This window comes from Stenella coeruleoalba, assembly GCF_951394435.1.
Source record: "Stenella coeruleoalba genome assembly, chromosome: 18".
NCBI classification, from domain to species: Eukaryota; Metazoa; Chordata; class Mammalia; order Artiodactyla; family Delphinidae; genus Stenella; species Stenella coeruleoalba.
In genome coordinates this window covers 66,967,155-66,985,044 of record NC_137164.1, presented here as the reverse complement: position 1 = coordinate 66,985,044, position 17,890 = coordinate 66,967,155, and the positions used below count along the sequence as shown (strand labels likewise).

The 17,890-nt window shown below is 40.5% G+C and overlaps 2 protein-coding genes across 5 annotated transcripts in view; one reads left to right on the top strand and one right to left on the bottom strand.

Moving 5' to 3' along the window:
- Positions 1-17,890, bottom strand: part of UBAC2 (UBA domain containing 2) — a 152,231-nt gene that overhangs the window by 67,962 nt on the left and 66,379 nt on the right. The window lies entirely within an intron of this gene.
- On the top strand, positions 44-12,537 carry GPR183 (G protein-coupled receptor 183). Of its 2 annotated transcripts, none has more exons than XM_079903166.1 (2): positions 44-56; positions 11,020-12,537. In XM_079903166.1, exon 2 carries the CDS (start codon positions 11,038-11,040, stop codon positions 12,118-12,120), a length of 1,083 nt encoding a protein of 360 aa, XP_079759292.1. In that variant the 5' UTR covers positions 44-56; positions 11,020-11,037; the 3' UTR covers positions 12,121-12,537. The 2 variants fall into 2 exon arrangements, with proteins under 2 accessions (XP_079759292.1, XP_079759291.1); XM_079903165.1 differs by lacking the exon at positions 44-56 and adding an exon at positions 10,010-10,136.

Here is a 17,890-nt window from a genome sequence, read left to right as displayed (position 1 = left end):
CAGTTTGGGCGAATACTGACTGCCACCACACAGAGGTCCCAACAAGGCACTAAGAGGTAAGTACCAGATATTTTGCTTTTTCAACAAGGTCTTGTGAGTTAAGAAAAACTTTGAAACCCTAATTAAGGTTGAAGGTAAAGGTAAAGAATCTGTTCAACAAAAAGCTATAAACATTTCTAACAAAGATTTTATCATTAATATAGTTGAGACTCTCTGGTGACAGGCAGTTCTAATAAGCTGATACTAAGCTGGGTGAAAGCAATGGATCATGCCAGAAATATCTTTGCCAAAAAACAGGGCTAACTTTGTACTTCTGTGTGAACTCACAATTACAAAAAAACAGTATCAAATATTAATCATCAAATACTGCCAGTATTTCAGGATACTTTATGAAGGAAAGGAACAAAGTTATTTTAAAATGGAGTATTCCTACACTTAAATGTACTTATGTACTTATGTACTTATAACAAGTTATACAGCACAATTTAAAATAAAAGAGTTAGTACATGTTACTATTTGACCACATATGTAAGCACATAAAAGTCTTTCCTATACTTCTATTATTTCTCTACTTTTATACTTTCTATTATTTCTCAGGATAGAATCCCAGTAGTAGAATTCCTGGGGCAAAGGGTACACATCTAAAAAAAAAAACAACTTCAGATATAAATTGATATTTTTCAGTTTACAAAAACATTTTACCAATTTACTCTCCCACCAGTGACAGTCTGGGCCTCACTGCTTCTCAGCCAACATGAGTATTTTAATTCTAAATATAAACTATTAATCTAACAAGTGAAAAAAGAACATCTCTTTGCTTTATATTTATTTGATGATCAGAAAGACTAAACACATCTCCGTATTTTTTTCTAGAACTTCTGTGTGCCCAAAAAATATCACAAAACAATGAATTATATGCAGTGAATTGCCAGTATTTACGTCCAGGTTGGGAATGGAGGTAACAGAAACTTGGTAAAATATAAGCTGTGCAGAGACTTCCTCTAAAGGAGGGTGTGTTTTTTTTTTTATTTTGGCGGGGGAGGTGGTCTCACTTTAAGTACAATATAGTGTAGTGGTTAAGAGCATGGGCTCTGGAGTCAGGCTTGAACTGGGGCTCCATTATTTACCAGCTGCGTGACTCTGGACAAGTTACTTCCCAGGCTTCAACTGCTTCATTTGTAAAATGGGGAGTAATCATACTGCCCAGGTCTTACAGTACTGGCTCTCACAGTAAGTGCTGGAAAACTGCCTGTTACCATTCTCTCTTCCCTCTGCCCATTAAACCACGGAAGGATGAATCCAACATGCAAAGTTTCCTTGCCCTATCATTTCTATGGGAATTATTTTTCTTGAACTTATTTCTAGATCTTTAGAAAATATTTTACATAAAGACCGAGTCTGTGGATGATTATACATCTAACTGTGTTTTCTGTCTGGACTTTGCATTTGCGAGTATTTCAGTGCATGTTTTCTCTTGGGGGTTAATCATAGTTTTGGACATAATACTGCAAAGAGCACACCGCTCCAGAAAGCATTCTCACTCACAAGGTTCACCTATCATGTGGTGGTGGGAATTCCTTTTATAAATCACTTTCAACTAGCTTCTGAGAGCTTTTCAGTAACATGACCAGTCATTTAATGGAATAAATATGACTTTCATTCATTTATGCTTTCCAGAGGCATTTACTAGATATCTGCTGCTGGCCAGCTCTGAAACACTCTATGGGATAAAATGAGATAAAGCCATCATCCTTAAGAAGTTTACATCTAAAAAAAGAGCTCACCATCCAGTAAAGGAGTTTACTAGTGACAGCTTTCTCTCTGCTATGGTTAAGGGCCTCCTGGAGTTGTTAAAATGCCCTGGTTGTGTATGTGCTGAGGATGTGCAGTACCCTCCAGTCTGTATCCTTCTTAGCTTGCCAGGAAGTTTGTAAAATAGTGGGCTTCAATGTAAGATGAAATAACACACGTTAAAATCCTCTGAAAACGACAGAGGTAACAAAGATCCTTGTGGTATCTGGAAAGCCCAAAGAGAAGAATAAAAATATTTTGCTAAATATCTGCAAATATTTAAATACCAGTATAAAAATAAATTAACAGCATAAGAGCTATCCTAGGTCTTCACCATCTTCTCTCAGTGGAAATTTTAGTCCAAACTGTTTTATAGACATCTTGTTAAAAATAGTAAAAATCTAAGTTTATTTATAAAACTTTTACTTACTTTGAAATATGCTACAAATAAATTAATGAATTCCTGATTTATATCAGCATATTTCCCTCCTTCCCTCCCTCCTCCCTCTCCCCACCTCCCTAGCCCTTCTCTGCTCTCTGGTTGAGACAGGTGTATGAGTTGGTTTGCGTTAAAGTTTTGAGATGTCTTCCTATTTTACTTGTTTCCTACCAATAACCTCAGAGCATGCTGGAAATAGGAGCTAGGGCTAAAACATACTACACTGAATGTGATTTCTGGAGCCAAACTGCCTGGATTAAATCCTGACACTTAACAGCTGTGTCTTTAGGCAAGACTCATAAGTGCTCTGTGCCTCAGTTTCACCCGTGGCAATGGATTTGGGAAAGTTTTGTGAGATTCAGTGAGTGAACATACATAAGGTGCCCAGGGCAGTGCCTGGGACACAGTCTATGCTGAATAATACTGGTTACTATTATCAATCAAATGTATCCTGCAGTCTGATAAGAAACTTTGAGGATCAAGAAAGCTGGGATTCTGCTATTCCTTAATGGATATTTATTGAGCATCAATCATGGGTCAGCTGGAGATGCACAAAATTAACAACACAGCCCCCACTCTCAGGACTTCACAGGCCAGTAGGAAACAGAAACAAAACAAACAGTACAGATGCCAGTACAGAGGGCAGTGCCCTGGTGAGGACACCCCACGCTGCCTTTCTGTGGGGCAGGGGGAGGTGCTGTCGGGGGAGCAGGAGAGGATAAAACCAGGGAAGCTTCCGGGAGCAGCTGATTCTGAGCGAAGCCCTGAAGGAAAGCAGGAGCTGAGGATCCAGGACCGGGGAGAGGAGGCTCCAGAGAGAAGGAAGAGGGTCAGAAAGGAACAGAGCTGTGAGAGAACACAGGACATCAAAAGACAGCAAGCAATCTAGTAGGGCCAGAGCCAGGGGGTCACAGGATGGAAGACGGCTAGAGATCCAGCTGAAGAGGGAAGCAGACCCCGAGCACGAAGGAGACCGTGTGGCGTGACAGACGGCTTGCAGTTTGCCTGGGCACCATCTGAATGGCACGGCGCGTGCTGCAACTGCAGCTCCACGGAGAAGTGAGGCGGCCTGAGGCAGGCAGGGCAGTGGGAGCAGCACGCACACAGGGAGACGGACAGACAGAAGGGGGCGTGCAGAGGAGAGGCCGGGGGCCGGCGGGCTGAGGGCAGGAGGCAGCGGGGGACGAGGACACGGAGGCCTGCGTGGTCCCTGGCTTGGCAACTGTCCTGAGGGGGGACCCTGAGCAAATGATCCAATCTCTCCTGAATTTTGCTTATCCATAAAATGAGGATATTTAATGTTTCTGACTAAGTTCTATGAGGTAATAGAGACGAAAATCAAGATCTGAAACTCGCTTGAACTTTAAGGAGAAAGGGTTGTTTCTAGAAATAATTTGGATTCAGAGGATAAAGATTATACTGACTCAGCCCTTCATTATAAGGAGTCTTTGTATATTATGCAGTTGGTTATCCTACATACAGGTCAAATCATGCCACAGGGAAACACAGTATTTGTCTTCCTTACACTGAAATGAGTATTACGGTGGGATTATATTTTCTTCCAGTTCCTAAACATTATGCCATATACTTCAAGTCCGCAGTGCTACCATCTCCTCTGTCTTCATCTCTGAAGACTTTCATACCGTCCTAGTCAGTATTCAAGCTGCCAACAGCCACACAAGGAATAAATAATCAGTGAAAGGTGAAAGAAAACTAGCCAGACTGTGTAAAACCCCAAATGTGCAAGTGGGTGTTTAACCAGGTAACACAAATGTCAGGCACCTTTCACTTTCCCATCAATTCCAACGTACGTGTTTACAGAAGGTGAAGTGTCTTTAGCGGGTGCCCACTGGGTTCAGGACACCGCCGAGGCACAAAGAGGAAAGTGCAGATGGGCCAATGCTGTATTTTTTTTTTTTTTTCCTGTTCTGAAGAAGCTCCCTGTGCACTGTCCTGCACATGACCCTGTGCAGACCTACTGAGAGGTGGGCAGGACCAGGCTGTGTCCTGGGGTGAGCCGCAGGGTCACCCTTCCACAAGCCGGAGGATGCAAGCGAGCGAGCTCCCTAGGAGACAGGGAAGAGAGGTGCCCTCAGACGACTCAACTCCTGACACAGACACTCTGGCACGTGGGAGGTTCCATCTGAGAAAGTGGGGGCACCTGTCAGTGGTCACCTTTCTGGACAATCTTCCCTATACAGTCTCCCAAAAAATCAATCTTGGACACAGCTATCAATCTAGGACTCAAAGCTAGTGAAAAAAAAAAAGGTATCACCTGATAGTGTAGGAAGATCTCTTTGACTAGGTTATCGGGGTGTGTGCTGGCCGTCAGAGCGGTTGAGAGCAGGGTAGTAGTCTGGAACGGCCATCAGACTGCACCAGTGAAGGGACGCGAGGCTGGGCCTGTGCTGGTCACTGCCCGTCTGTGCCTCAGGGATGCCTGTTTCGCACCTGCCTGTTTTGTAGGCCAGTGGGACACACAACTGCTCAGGTGATGGTTGTTGAGTCACCGTAAAGCAGGTGAGAAACATGACTGGTTGAGTGCTAGGCCCCGGTATGTGTGACACTGGACCAAACTCAGATGTCCCTGTTTGCTCAGCTTCAAGAACAAGGAGGCTTTTTCAAGCAACTGACAAATACGTATAAAACTAGGTAACAGTAGGAAGCAGCAATGATTTCTTTCTTCCACGGGGTATGTTTGTCCTCAAAGGCAGTAGACAGCCCCAGCCTGCTGTCCTGATCCATCTGTGCTCATCTGCTTCCCGGGAGACCAAATCCCTGTTGCTCCTTTGAGCCTGGAGCCTTCCTCTGCCCCCTCCTTTCCCAGTGACTTTATTTTCCCACTCCAGAAATTTTACCTCAATCTTACCCCTCTTCAACAAAATAACCAAAGGACAGTGTAGCAACAGAAATCAGACAAACAATGGGATCAAACAACAACACTCATCATTTAACAACAGACAAGTATCACTTGTATCTGCACGTCCATTCTTGGGTTGTTTTTGAGAGTGTACTCCTGTAACTTCCTCTTTGGTGCAGGCCACTGTGGGCACTTTGAGTCACAGCATCTCAACGTGTAAACATGGTCCTGAGCAGACTTCATCTCACAGAGAAGTCACCTCTTATTAATGATCATGTCAGCATGACCTGACCCATTCGATTCATTGCTAAGGACTGAATTTAAACAAAATTACTAGAAGTTTAACCCCTTCTTACTTTTAAGTGTTGATGATTATTAAGCAAATAAATATTAGGGGTATCCAGGACATTTCAGGAATCTTAAAGCTAAACACTAAAAGCTGGTATTCTAGCATTTACTAAATCTTTGAATATAATGAGGATTTTATTCTGTTTCTGCCACAAATAAATCATTATCCAAGCAAGTAAATTGGGACTGCAGAAGTACCCTGTGAAAAGTCACAAATGCCTCCAAGTTGGTATCCAGGCTAAATAGTTCTAGAGTACAAATCACATTAGCTCTTAGTTTTCTTTAATACTAATAAATGAGTTTTGAGGGGGCCTTTTATTTTTTCCTTTCTGTGGCTAGAAAGAACTTGACAGTTCATGTCAACATGTCTGGTTATGCAAAAATGACACGATAGTGTCTTAAGAAACACTAGCTACTCTATTAGTGAGGAAATCAATTCTAGAGAAAAGCACACACAGGCCCACTTTCAAAAATGTAAGTGAAAATACTTCGGAGGATATTTTGCTGTGGAAGAACTTGCTGTTTTACACGTTAGGATAATAGTAAAGTTAAAAGGATCAATATTGCGTTACAGAGACAAACCTGAGATAGCCTCGTTTGCTTATTAACAAAAATGTTAAGAGAACTGGCACAGATGGCTGCCCCGTAGTTCCTTGGGTGGAACCTGAATAAGAACCCACACTTCCCGCAGCCCAGGTACTATCTGTGCCCTCAGGGCAAAGCTTGCAATCCTCATTCTTGTCTCTCAGCTGTGAGGCACTAAGGACAACTTAGGGACATTGTACATCCTTTCATCAGAAAGCATTATGAGGAAATTATAATTATTACAGGTACAAGTATTCTAAGGAAAAAAAATTTAGAACAAACATTTCTTTATGCTTTTCTTAAGGCAACAAAATGACGAGCCATAGTTTCAATACTTTCAAGTACAACTCAGTATATCTATCCTAAATACCACGTCAGACGCTGTTGTCTAATAATTACGACAAATACTTAAAATATAGTGAAAAAAAGAAAGAAAGGATTTAGTTATGACTAAAAGAGGAAGGACTAGATACAGTTAAAAGGGGAATTTGCAATCAAAAGCTTAGTAAAGGAGCACTGTAATGCAAAGAGCAAGCAGAACCCGGGTGTGTGTGTGAGAAGAAACATAGCAAATACTGAGATAACACCTCATTCAGACAACAGCACATTCCCAACATCCATCCTTCAGTTTGAGGTCCTCAGACATTAAAAGGTATCATTTCTGAATTTCCAGGATCTAGCATATAGAGGAGGCACTAAACCCAATTTTTGCTGAATAAAAGAATGGAGTAAGTCAACGTTCAGGAAAGTAATCCTGAATCCTAAAATGATTAAAGGAAGGGATAAAATAATATTTCCGAGGGAAGATGATAATAAATTGGGATTGGTTGATATAAGAACGGGATAACAACAGTCAAGTATGTGAAAGTGGCTTTCTCTCAATTTGGAAAAGATAAAATGGACTAAAACTATAGCATTAGTAACACAGGATAAGTAACACCAAAGGTAATATACTAGAGCTGTTGACGGATGGAATCAACCTTCCAGAGGTTACTAAATATCCAAAAGAACACATTTCAAAACAGCCCAGAGTCTCCTTTACTTGAGATCCTCTGGGTCAGCCCATTTACACATCCACGTTGTGCAGGTGCCTTTCTTGGACCGACTCGGGGCAGGGGCGGGCAGCAAACAGCCCTTCCCCAGTCTCCCCCTCAGGGCTCCATGACGCAGCGTCCACCAGTCTGGCCTCCCACTTGGGAAGGCACCTCTCCTGGAGTGGGAGTCCCGTTGTCCTCTGGAAGAATCGTCTCCCTGCTCTGGAACGGCTAGGCCACACGTGCCCCGGCTGTTTGTGTACAGGTGAGGATGGCCCTGAAGCCTAGACCAGTTTGAAACTACAAACTCTCAGTTCTGGAAAGGCAGCGTGAAGCAGCTGCCCCTGCCGAGGACTGGACAGAGTAGGAGGCTTGAAGCCAGGCTGGCAGAGAGAAGGATCCAGCATGACCCTTACCTTCTCTGACAGAGGTTTCCTTGAGTGGAGAGTGGGTGCGTGATGGCAACACCTGGCTTGCAGGGCTGCTGGGACGGTTCTTCCAAACATGACTTAAGGTAGGCACCTAGCGAAAACTAAGGCATAAATCTGAATAAAGAGCACTAGCTTTGAAAAGTATGTCAGAGGACAAGGCTTTTGCAAGAAGAACTGAATTTCAAAAAAGATTTCTTCAGATTAAAAAAAATTATTTACCTATTTACTCATTTCATAGTCAATTCATGTTTGGTGTTAAAAATTTAGAATATATGATGAAACTCAAAAATTACTTGTACTTGTGAACTATGTTTTGGCCTATATATCCATGCAGGGATGTGTGCGTGAACAGCTGCTTTTCCTACCGGCAAAGTGGCCTGTTGTGGAATCTGCTTTCCTTACTTAACATCATCCTCTGTCAGGAAATAGGCATCTACATTGCCATTTCCAGTGGCTGCATCGTATTCTACTATACGGCCATAAAATACTTAACCAGTTCCCTAATGACGGACATTCGATTTGGTTGCAAATTTTCGCACTTAAAATTAACACTGTGTTAAACATCTTTTTCTTAACTTAAAATGTTCTGAAAACACTGCCTTTTGTGACGCTACTGGGTTTATTTCATTCAGTGAAGCAGCTGGGCGTGCATTTGCAACTGGTAGGCAATGGCACATTCTCTGATTCATACATTAGTGTAACTTTCCTAATCTCTACAATAATTATTATTCAGATGGAGGATTAGCAGACTCCACAGTGTATTTTTTCCCCCACCATGTATTTTAAAGGCAGTTCCCAGGAACCTGCTTTGGAAGACTCCTCGAAATAAAATTTACATATTGAGATTTTCAGAAAAACATTTTTTTCACAAAAATTAGAAAAATAAAGGCAGCTCTTAATGCCTGTTCCTAAACTGCAACCCGTGCCTGGAATTTCCACCTCTCCCTCCTGAAAGCCACTTCTCACACGAGCGAAGCCTTTCCCTACTAACTGCAAAAAGTTTTCCTACTTTTATTCCACAACTGCAATTTACACAATTTCCCTTTCAAGAATCACTCCATCCCCCCACCCCCGCACAAAATATAAAGTCCATATTTATTGGTTTTTGTTTGTTTTGTTTTCTATTTCATTAATATCTCCAATTAATTTTATTATTGTACTTTTTTGGGGCAAACTCAGTTCTTTTCTAGCTTCTTGGAGCTGTATATTTAACTTAGCTATTTTCAATTTTTTAAGAAATGAATGCATTCAAGGTTTTGCATCAATCTCGGATTAACTCTTTAGCTGCATTCCACAGTTCTGTAGTATTTTTGTCCTTCGGTTCTAAGCACTTCAAATTTTGCATTGTGATTTCTTAACCCATGAGTTTCTCAGAAAAATATATCTTTAGATTCCAAGTGCATCCTTTATCTTTTTATTTTTGATTTCTAACTTAGTTGCACTGTACTACTCACAAGGAATGTGAGCTGCTAGCTAATGATTTTCTGAGAAATCTGAGACACCTCTCATGATCTAGTACATGGTTAAATTTGCAAATAATTCTAATGTGCTTTCAGCACAAATTCTGTTAGCTTTTAAGTCATGTTGGGTCAATCTTTTTTTTACCTGTCATATTCTAATAAAAATATGTTAAAATCTCCCATTATGGCTGTGGATTTGACCATTTCTCCTTTAGATTCTGTCAAATTTTGCTGTTACACATACAGTTCATGATTCTTTTCATGCCCTTGGTGAACTGTTCTTTTTAACTTGTGTAGCGACCTTCTTTACCCCTATTAATATTGATTGTGCCTTGGATTCTATTTTTTTCTGATGTTAATATTGCTACTCTGGCTTTCCACTGGTTGGGGTTTGCCTGGTATGCGTTTTCCCGTGCCTGTTTTCAAACTTTCCAAATCGCTTTGAGTTCCCTCTTTTCTAAGCAGCATACAGCTGGATTTTTAAAAATCCAAACTGACAGTCTCTGTCTTCTAATCGGTGAGTTCAAGCCATTTAAATTTGTTGTGACGCATTTCCTACCCTCTTATTTTGTGTTTTCTACCTATCATCCTCATCCTTTGCTTCTTCCCAGTCTCCTTTCTTGTATTCCCTTGATTAATAAAAAGTTCTACTTCCTTTGTTGCTTCCTTTTGCTTTAGGTTGTATTCCCATATTTTCATGATTAACCTATCAACACTGTAGATAATGCACACCTATGACATTAGTGCAATCCTCTCAGAACCCTCCTTGTCCGTCAGCATCACTGTTTTAAGATGGTTAGAACTAAGTTAGCAGAGCTCCAGTTCATTTAATACCGCAGTCGGAGAAGTAGATTTGTAGTCACTGCTTTGATAAGGCTAGGGATAGAGTTCTTTCCTTTAACATACAGTACCATCATCACTAGATATATTCAACTTTTCCCTCAGCTTTGGTGACTTTCAGATTTGTGCATAGAGATAGACCTATCAGAAAATTATCTTTCTTCTAAAAATAACTTCACAGAATTTGTTGCTCTTCTCTTCCTTAGTTTTATCCAAGTTCAGCCTCATAAATGGAGTTTTATTGTAGGAGTTTTCCAATTCTCAACTGAGGACTTGAAATTTCATCTTAGACGTTATTTATAACAAGAAACGAGTTGGAAATAATCCAGATATTCATAAAGGGAGTAGGTAAGCAAATTATGCATTAACACACTGTAATACTGCAGAATATCTATCAAATGTCTATATAAGATCTACACATAGGACAAAAATATAGATTACACTGATCCATGAACATGGTAAATGAATAAGGCAGAACACAGAACACCACATGTGTAATGCGTCCTACAGTGTGTCCATGTAGGAACACATACTGATGCATCAGCGGGGTGTCTGCATTAATTTTGAAGTTTCCCCTTGAAGCTCTTACATTTTTTCCCTTTGTTTCTCTTTCTTCTTTTTTGTTGGGGCTGCTGTGGTCATCGTCTTCTTTTCTTTCTTTCTTTTCTTTTTTAAGAGAACCTAACAAAGGCCTTAGCTTGTTTCTCACAATTTTGGGGTTAACACAAATCAGATCACTGTGGTGAGTCCATATTTCACTACATAAATGTGTGACTGACTTCATTTCCTGGCAGTGACATGCATTTGGCGGAAAAAAAAAAGTCCAACTGATATTCAATTTAAAAGCAAAGTGTTACGCTTCCTGAAATGTGGGGTGCTTTACATGATTTTTACTCTTAACCAGACAATGATTCAGAAAAAGGAAGGGGAAATTTCTGCCGAAAAAGTTAGTGCATTCCCTCTTCTCGCAAAAATACATTTGCCCTATTTAAACGGTTCTATTTCCTTTGCCAGAGCTTTGCTAAAACCACCAAATTGTGAGAGTAAAAGCATAAATTTTATTCTCTGCTGTTTCTGTTACTATATAGTATGTAACCACATTACGTATCACAGATTATAAAAAATTATATCAATCTTGAAATTTTAAAAGTTAGATCTATAGGAGGCAGTTTTTATCGCTTTTAGTTAAATATGCTTTTTTAATTAAACGTACCCTTCTTGGTTTTGTTAGAGACCTTGAACACTGCTGATGGATATAAAAATGGACAACTTTACTACACCCTCTGCAGCTCCTCTGGAGAGCGACTGTGACCTCTACGCCCACCACCGCACAGCCAGGATCCTCATGCCTCTGCATTACAGCATCGTCTTCATAATTGGGCTCGTGGGAAACCTATTGGCCTTGACAGTCATTATTCAAAACAGGAAAAAAATCAACTCTACCACTCTATATTCAACCAATTTGGTGATTTCAGACATACTGTTCACCACCGCTCTGCCTACACGGATAGCCTACTACGCACTGGGTTTTGACTGGAGAATCGGCGAGGCCTTGTGTAGGATAACTGCTCTCGTGTTTTACATCAACACGTACGCAGGCGTGAACTTCATGACCTGCCTGAGCATTGACCGGTTCTTTGCCGTGGTGCACCCGCTGCGGTACAACAAGATGAAAAGAATTGAACATGCAAAATGCATTTGCATATTTGTCTGGATTCTCGTATTTGCTCAAACACTCCCACTGCTCATAAAACCTATGTCAAAGAAGGAGGCTGAAAGGACTACGTGCATGGAATATCCAAACTTTGAAGAAACCAAATCTCTTCCCTGGATTCTGCTTGGTGCATGTTTCATAGGATATGTACTTCCGCTGGTAATCATTCTTATCTGCTATTCTCAAATCTGTTGCAAGCTCTTTAAAACTGCCAAACAGAACCCATTAAGTGAGAAATCTGGTGTAAACAAAAAGGCTCTCAACACAATTATTTTTATAATTGTTGTGTTTGTTGTCTGTTTCACACCTTATCATATTGCAATTATTCAACACATGATTAAGAAGCTTCGTTTTCCTGATCTCCTGGAATGTAGCCAAAGATATTCATTTCAGATATCTCTGCACTTCACAGTATGCCTGATGAACTTCAATTGCTGCATGGACCCTTTTATATATTTCTTTGCATGTAAAGGGTACAAGAGAAAGGTCATGAAGATGCTGAAACGTCAAGTCAGTGTATCAATTTCCAGTGCCGTGAGGTCAGCCCCTGAAGAAAACTCACGTGAAATGACGGAAACTCAAATGATGATACATTCCAAGTCTTTAAATGGAAAGTAAAAAGGAATTAAATCTTGCATTTATAGCAAAGTAAACTGTATGACAAACTTTGCAGGACTTTTCTTATAAATCAAAATGATTGTTTAACTTCTAATTAGGATTCTTTTAAATTCCTTTCATTGGGCACTATATTTCTCACCTCCAACTTGGAAGTAAATTGATATATATGCATTTTTTTACACTCGAGAACAACATTAAGCAAAGTTCTAATTTGTAAATGAAATACTACACCAAAAGGGAGCATATTTTAATAACTCACAGTGTAGAAAGAAAAGTTTTGTGTTAATGAAAAATTTAATCATTAATATTTCCTGCCAATAATTTGGCAAAAGAAAAAAAGACTATTAAAATTGTATATTGCCAGTGTAGAAATGTTAATATTGTAACATATTTCTTTTCTTTTTTTTTGATAACGTATTTCTTCAGTTCATGTTTCTTTCAATCTTAGACTTTATCTCCTCGATAATAAGTTTTTTTGTTTTGTTTTGTTCTGAGTCATAAATTTTTGTTTCAAAAAACTCTTTTGGAATAAAGAGCTGGATGCTACAAAATTATGAGTATGTCCTTCAGTGCTCACTGTCAACTCTCAGCAAAAGTTACAGGGAGGATAAAATTAGCAGTAGACAGAGTTTGGACAGCAACATTATGGTGATGAATGCAATGAAAGCTCTTCCCAAACAGCCAGCATAGCATTCAAGGGCCACTGCTCAGGAATATGACGAGGACTTCCTGTGCAAGGAGGCACCACGTGCTAAATTCTCCTTGAGAATAAAAAAGTATACAAATAGCCTTGGTTTTTCTTGGGTCCCTAGGGGATGGTTTCTTATTTATACAGAAGTTGACAGTACCCTGTATCTGTATTTCAGGGGTTTCGGTTACCAGAAAGGGTAGGGAGGATGAGCAGTGGGGTGTAGTTGTCACTTGCCTAAAGAAGATGGGGAGTAAAATGCAAAATCATAAACTTCAGAGTAGCCAGGATTCTTTACAACATTATATAAATAAATATATAAATTTTATATAAATAAATACCTTTTTATGAGTAGCATGACCTCTGCAAATACAATCACCCATCTGCCAGCTCAAATTTGCTTTATTGAATCCCCAAATTACCCCAATACAGTATCCATGTTAGCAATGATACCAAGTTTGATAACGGAACTAAAGAAATGAAATGCTGTGTCATGAGTCATACTTAAAATTTTTATTAGGCTTTATATCCTGGAAATATTTTCTTTCAAAGTCTTCTCTTACTCATTTTCAACTTTTATCCTGTAAGAAAACTAATCTTAATGGTTGATTCAGCACCATTTACTGAGTGCTTTCTGATTTGTATTTTGTTAATTTCATAGATAGCTAGCTGACCTTAAAAAGCCACTGTCAAGGGCTTCCCTGGTGGCGCAGTGGTTGAGAGTTCGCCTGCTGATGCAGGGGACACGGGTTCGTGCCCCGATCTGGGAAGATCCCACATGCCGCGGAGCGGCTGGGCCTGTGAGCCATGGCCGCTGAGCCTGCGTGTCCGGAGCCTGTGCTCCACAATGGGAGAGGCCCCAACAGTGAGAAGCCCGCGTACCGCAAAAAAAAAAAAAAAAAAGCCACTGTCAAAAATAGGCACTGGTCCTTGTTTCACCTTACGGAGACAGGTGAGACCACAAGGATGCAAGTCAGGAACTTAGGGCCTCTCCTTCACTCCATCTAATAAACATTTCCAAGTGAAGGAGAAAAAAGGGCAAAACACTAAATTTTATGCAGGGTGGCACTTATGTAGTCATTTGAGTTGGATCCCAAAAGAGAAACCATTGTGAAAGTTGCTGAAGGAAAACCAGAAACAAAGCTTCCTGAATTTCAGATCATTTTCATGGCACACTAGCTCTATGACTACGTTCCAGCATAGACTATTGTATGTATAAGCCAACATGCTGTTTCATAGCAGATAAGAGAGGCCTCTCGGTGCTAATGGTCAGTTCCTAAGATCCTCCAAACAAGGTAGTAAATACCTATGTCACTTGACAAAGGAATGAGTAGTTTTCTCCCTCCTTCTTCCACTATATCACAAGTCTGCGCAAATGATTTTATCCAATCATCAGTAGCCATACTGCCAAGAAGGTAAACTTTAAACCTACTTCCAATCAATCTTTTAAAAAAAAAAAAGGTCTGTATTCTAGTCAATTCAGCTATTCGCTCTCCTTCAAAAGGACCTTACTTCCTATTTCATTCATGAAGCCACTGTTCACACACGGCCTTGGGGCACCCTCCCAGGGTCTTGTAGTATTAGTTGGCTTTAGGTTTATCTCTCATGCATTTCCCTCAGGAGTAGGTAAACTTGGAGAACAGGGACAATGCTGTATAATTTTGTGTTCTGTTACAGAAATAAGGAGGTGGCCTTATATATAATACATTATTTGAAAATCACAACCTATAAATATTTTCTCCAGCAGTCAGGTGATATATTATTAACAATTTTAAATAATAACATGTAGCTAGGAAAAATCATCTAGGAAAGCTGATAGTTACATGGCAGCTAACCATATTTACCTCTTCCATAATTTTATTTTTATTTCTAAAAGGATCATTTGATTAATTTAAAAAAACTTCTCAAAGCTACTTAATTTGAGTCAGTATAAACATGTAGACACTTCAGTGATAGTACAGAGTAGATAGTATAGTATAGTAAAGGTTAGATTTTAGAAATGACATCATGTATATGTGAAGAGTGCGATAGTTCACGAAAATAGTCCATGCAGTATATGCAATGTCTTCCGTGTCACAATCCTGTGAGACAGGATGAGCAGATTGTGCCACCCACACTTTATAAAGAACCTAAATTCAGAAAAGGCACCTGGTAAACTAGAGGCAGCATCAGGAATGTAACCCTAACTTCATATCCCAGCCATAAAAAAGACAGAACTGAATCACACACAGACCCTGAAAAAAGTATTACAAGGCTTGTTTCGTTATAGGCCAGCAAGTTAGCTAACCCTTAAATAGGACAAATAACCAAGAGTAGGTAGATTACAAACTCAGGCTATGAGTTCCCTGAGGATGAGAATGTCGTAGGTTATATACACAGCACGTGGTACAGAGCCTCTCCCACAGAAGGCTCTCAGATATCCATCTAATTGAATAGCACCTGTTTTGTACTATTACTAACAAAATACTAAAGCCCTACTGAAATATCTGTGAAGTTCTTAATTTTTCAATGAAATGAAAAGAAACACTCTAAATGCTTAATTACATATGCTAGAGAATATGTAATTGTGTAATTGAAGACAAAGACCCTCTAAGACCCTGCAATATAAACTAGACATATTAAAGAACAGAACTAATTTCCCAAGAAGCCAATTTAAATCTAGATACACAAATATGTTCTGCTTGAAAACAATTTTATATTTCAAGAGGCCAGGGCAGTGACTCTTACCGATCAGTAAAAAGTACCAGGCAATTTTAAAAGAGGAAGCATTGACCTTAAATTAGCCTTTAAAATGGTCTATTTTGGTCACTCTTAGCCCACTGTAATTTGTTATTCTTTGCAAAGCTAAAAACATTTGCTCATTGACTATTCAGGTGAGAGTGAAAAAATGAAGAGCTGATCTGGTGACAACACAGCCCACTCTTTTGAATCCAGGGAAGACTAAATGCACTCATGAGAACCGATGTCACCGGAAGTTTGTTTTATGTTAAACTCTGAAGAACTGGTCACTTAAAAAATAATCCTCAAATTTCTACTCAACTAAAAGCTCAATTAGCTGAGAAGGAATGACTACTGACTGTTTACTATGCGCCACTTTTTTGAGCACCTGACAGGCATTATCTCATTTAATCCTCATTACCTTAAGAGGTGGGTATAACTTTTTCTCCATTTTGCTGATGAGGAAACTGGAGTGCCAGGCCACGGAGACGTGGAGCTGGGGACTCAATCCAGTGCACTACAGGCACTGGCCCCAGTGCCTGTAGCCTGACTTGGAGCACAAGGATGTCACCTCCTACAGAAACATGTTCATTAAGAGATGGCTCCATTCCTCCGCTTCCTGTGGCTTCCCAGGCCTCAGACACTTCCCATCACCACATCAGACTTTCAGCTTATCGTCTTTCTCCACAGGGGCCCCCTAATTTCTCTGCAAACTCAAGCTCCATTCTCTGGGTCACCCACACCTGATCATCCTCTCTCATCCACGGTATTTGGCCAGTGAACCCTGCTTGGGTTTTCTCCTCTTGCACTCACTCTTGCCCGTCTTTTCTTTGTCCCAAATCATCATCCTAGTCCGGATGCTGGCATCACACACCTAAATTACTACAACTTCTTTCCCACTGGTCCCATCAACTGGAATCAGAAACTTCAACCTTCCTTTCAGGTACTATAGTGGAAGCCAGCAGATTAATAATAACAGCAATGGGCTTCCCTGGTGGCGCAGTGGTTGAGAGTCCGCCTGCCGATGCAGGGGACACGGGTTTGTGCCCCGGTCCGGGAAGATCCCACATGCCGCGGAGCGGCTGAGCCCGTGAGCCATGGCTGCTGAGCCTGCGCGTCCGGAGCCTGTGCTCCACAACGGGAGAGGCCGCAATGGTGAGAGGCTCGCGTACCGCAAAAAAAAAAAATAATAATAATAATAACAGCAATACTAAATAATTCCTAACAATTACATGGCATAATGCTCTAAGCAATTTATATATAATCAAGCCTCATAATAATTCTGTGAGGCTTGTCCCATTATTATCCTTGTTTTACAGATGAGGAAATTATGCTCCAGAGAAGTTCAGTAAATTGCCCAGATCCACACAGCTAGTAAGTGGAGAGGCAGGCTCTAGACTCTGGCAGTCCGGCTCCAGGGTCTGTCACTCTTAATCACTACATTGTCTCTCTTAAGCAAGTAGAATTATATGCCCAGGTCCTCAGAGAGCCTTGGAAGAGACACTTACTGCTCGAATATCCTCAACTTCCCTTTGGGGGTGTACATGACTACCTCTGGCCAATGGGTTGGGGGCAAAAATGATATAGGTCACTCACTTCCAGGCTGGAGCTCTGGAGAGCAGCGATGGAGCTTCCATACTGCTCTTCTCTCCTGCCACAGCGACCAGCGAGGTTCTAAGTGGTGGGACCTTTGGTCAGCCTGGGTCCCTGAACGAGTAAATGGAGAACTCCCCACCCCTGTACGCTATCCACCTGTGTTGGCCAAGTAGCGCAAATAAGAAATGCATTTATGTATTCAGCCACTGAGATTTCAGGGTTAACTGTGGCCACAACACAGGCTAGCCTCTGATCAACACAGTGTTTAACCTACTTAGAATGCAACTGACCAATACAATGAGTGTAAGAAAAGAAAAATGCACACACGATGCAGTTCTCCCGGCAAACAAACATAATCTTCCTTAATCCCAGTTTCATCGTGTCATTTCACGCTCTAGGACTGAGAGTATTTCCCCACGGACTACCACATGAAGTCCAAATTCTTCTCCCACACTTTCAAGCCTCTGCAACCTCATTTCCCTCCACTGCCCAACATGTACCTTTCAAGATAGTATAGTTGGTCTGTGCTGTGAATATAACAAATATTTGGTTCTCCTGGTTGGATTATTCTGCTTCTGCCATTTATTCTTTACACTCATAGTCTAATCATACCTGCTCCTTTAATTCTCCTTTGACTACTCAAAGCCACGCATCTTCCCTTTCCTCAACTTATTTGGCTTTTATACAGCCTATGCCACATAGTTTTAACTTTAAACAAATATTATCTTGAAAACAAAGGGAGAGAAAAAATACACTGGCCTGGAAACC

What these genes read in the sequence shown, in the direction of transcription:
- GPR183 (XM_079903166.1), top strand. Translation starts at nt 11,038, where the DNA reads ATGGATATAAAAATGGACAACTTTACTACACCCTCTGCAGCTCCTCTG.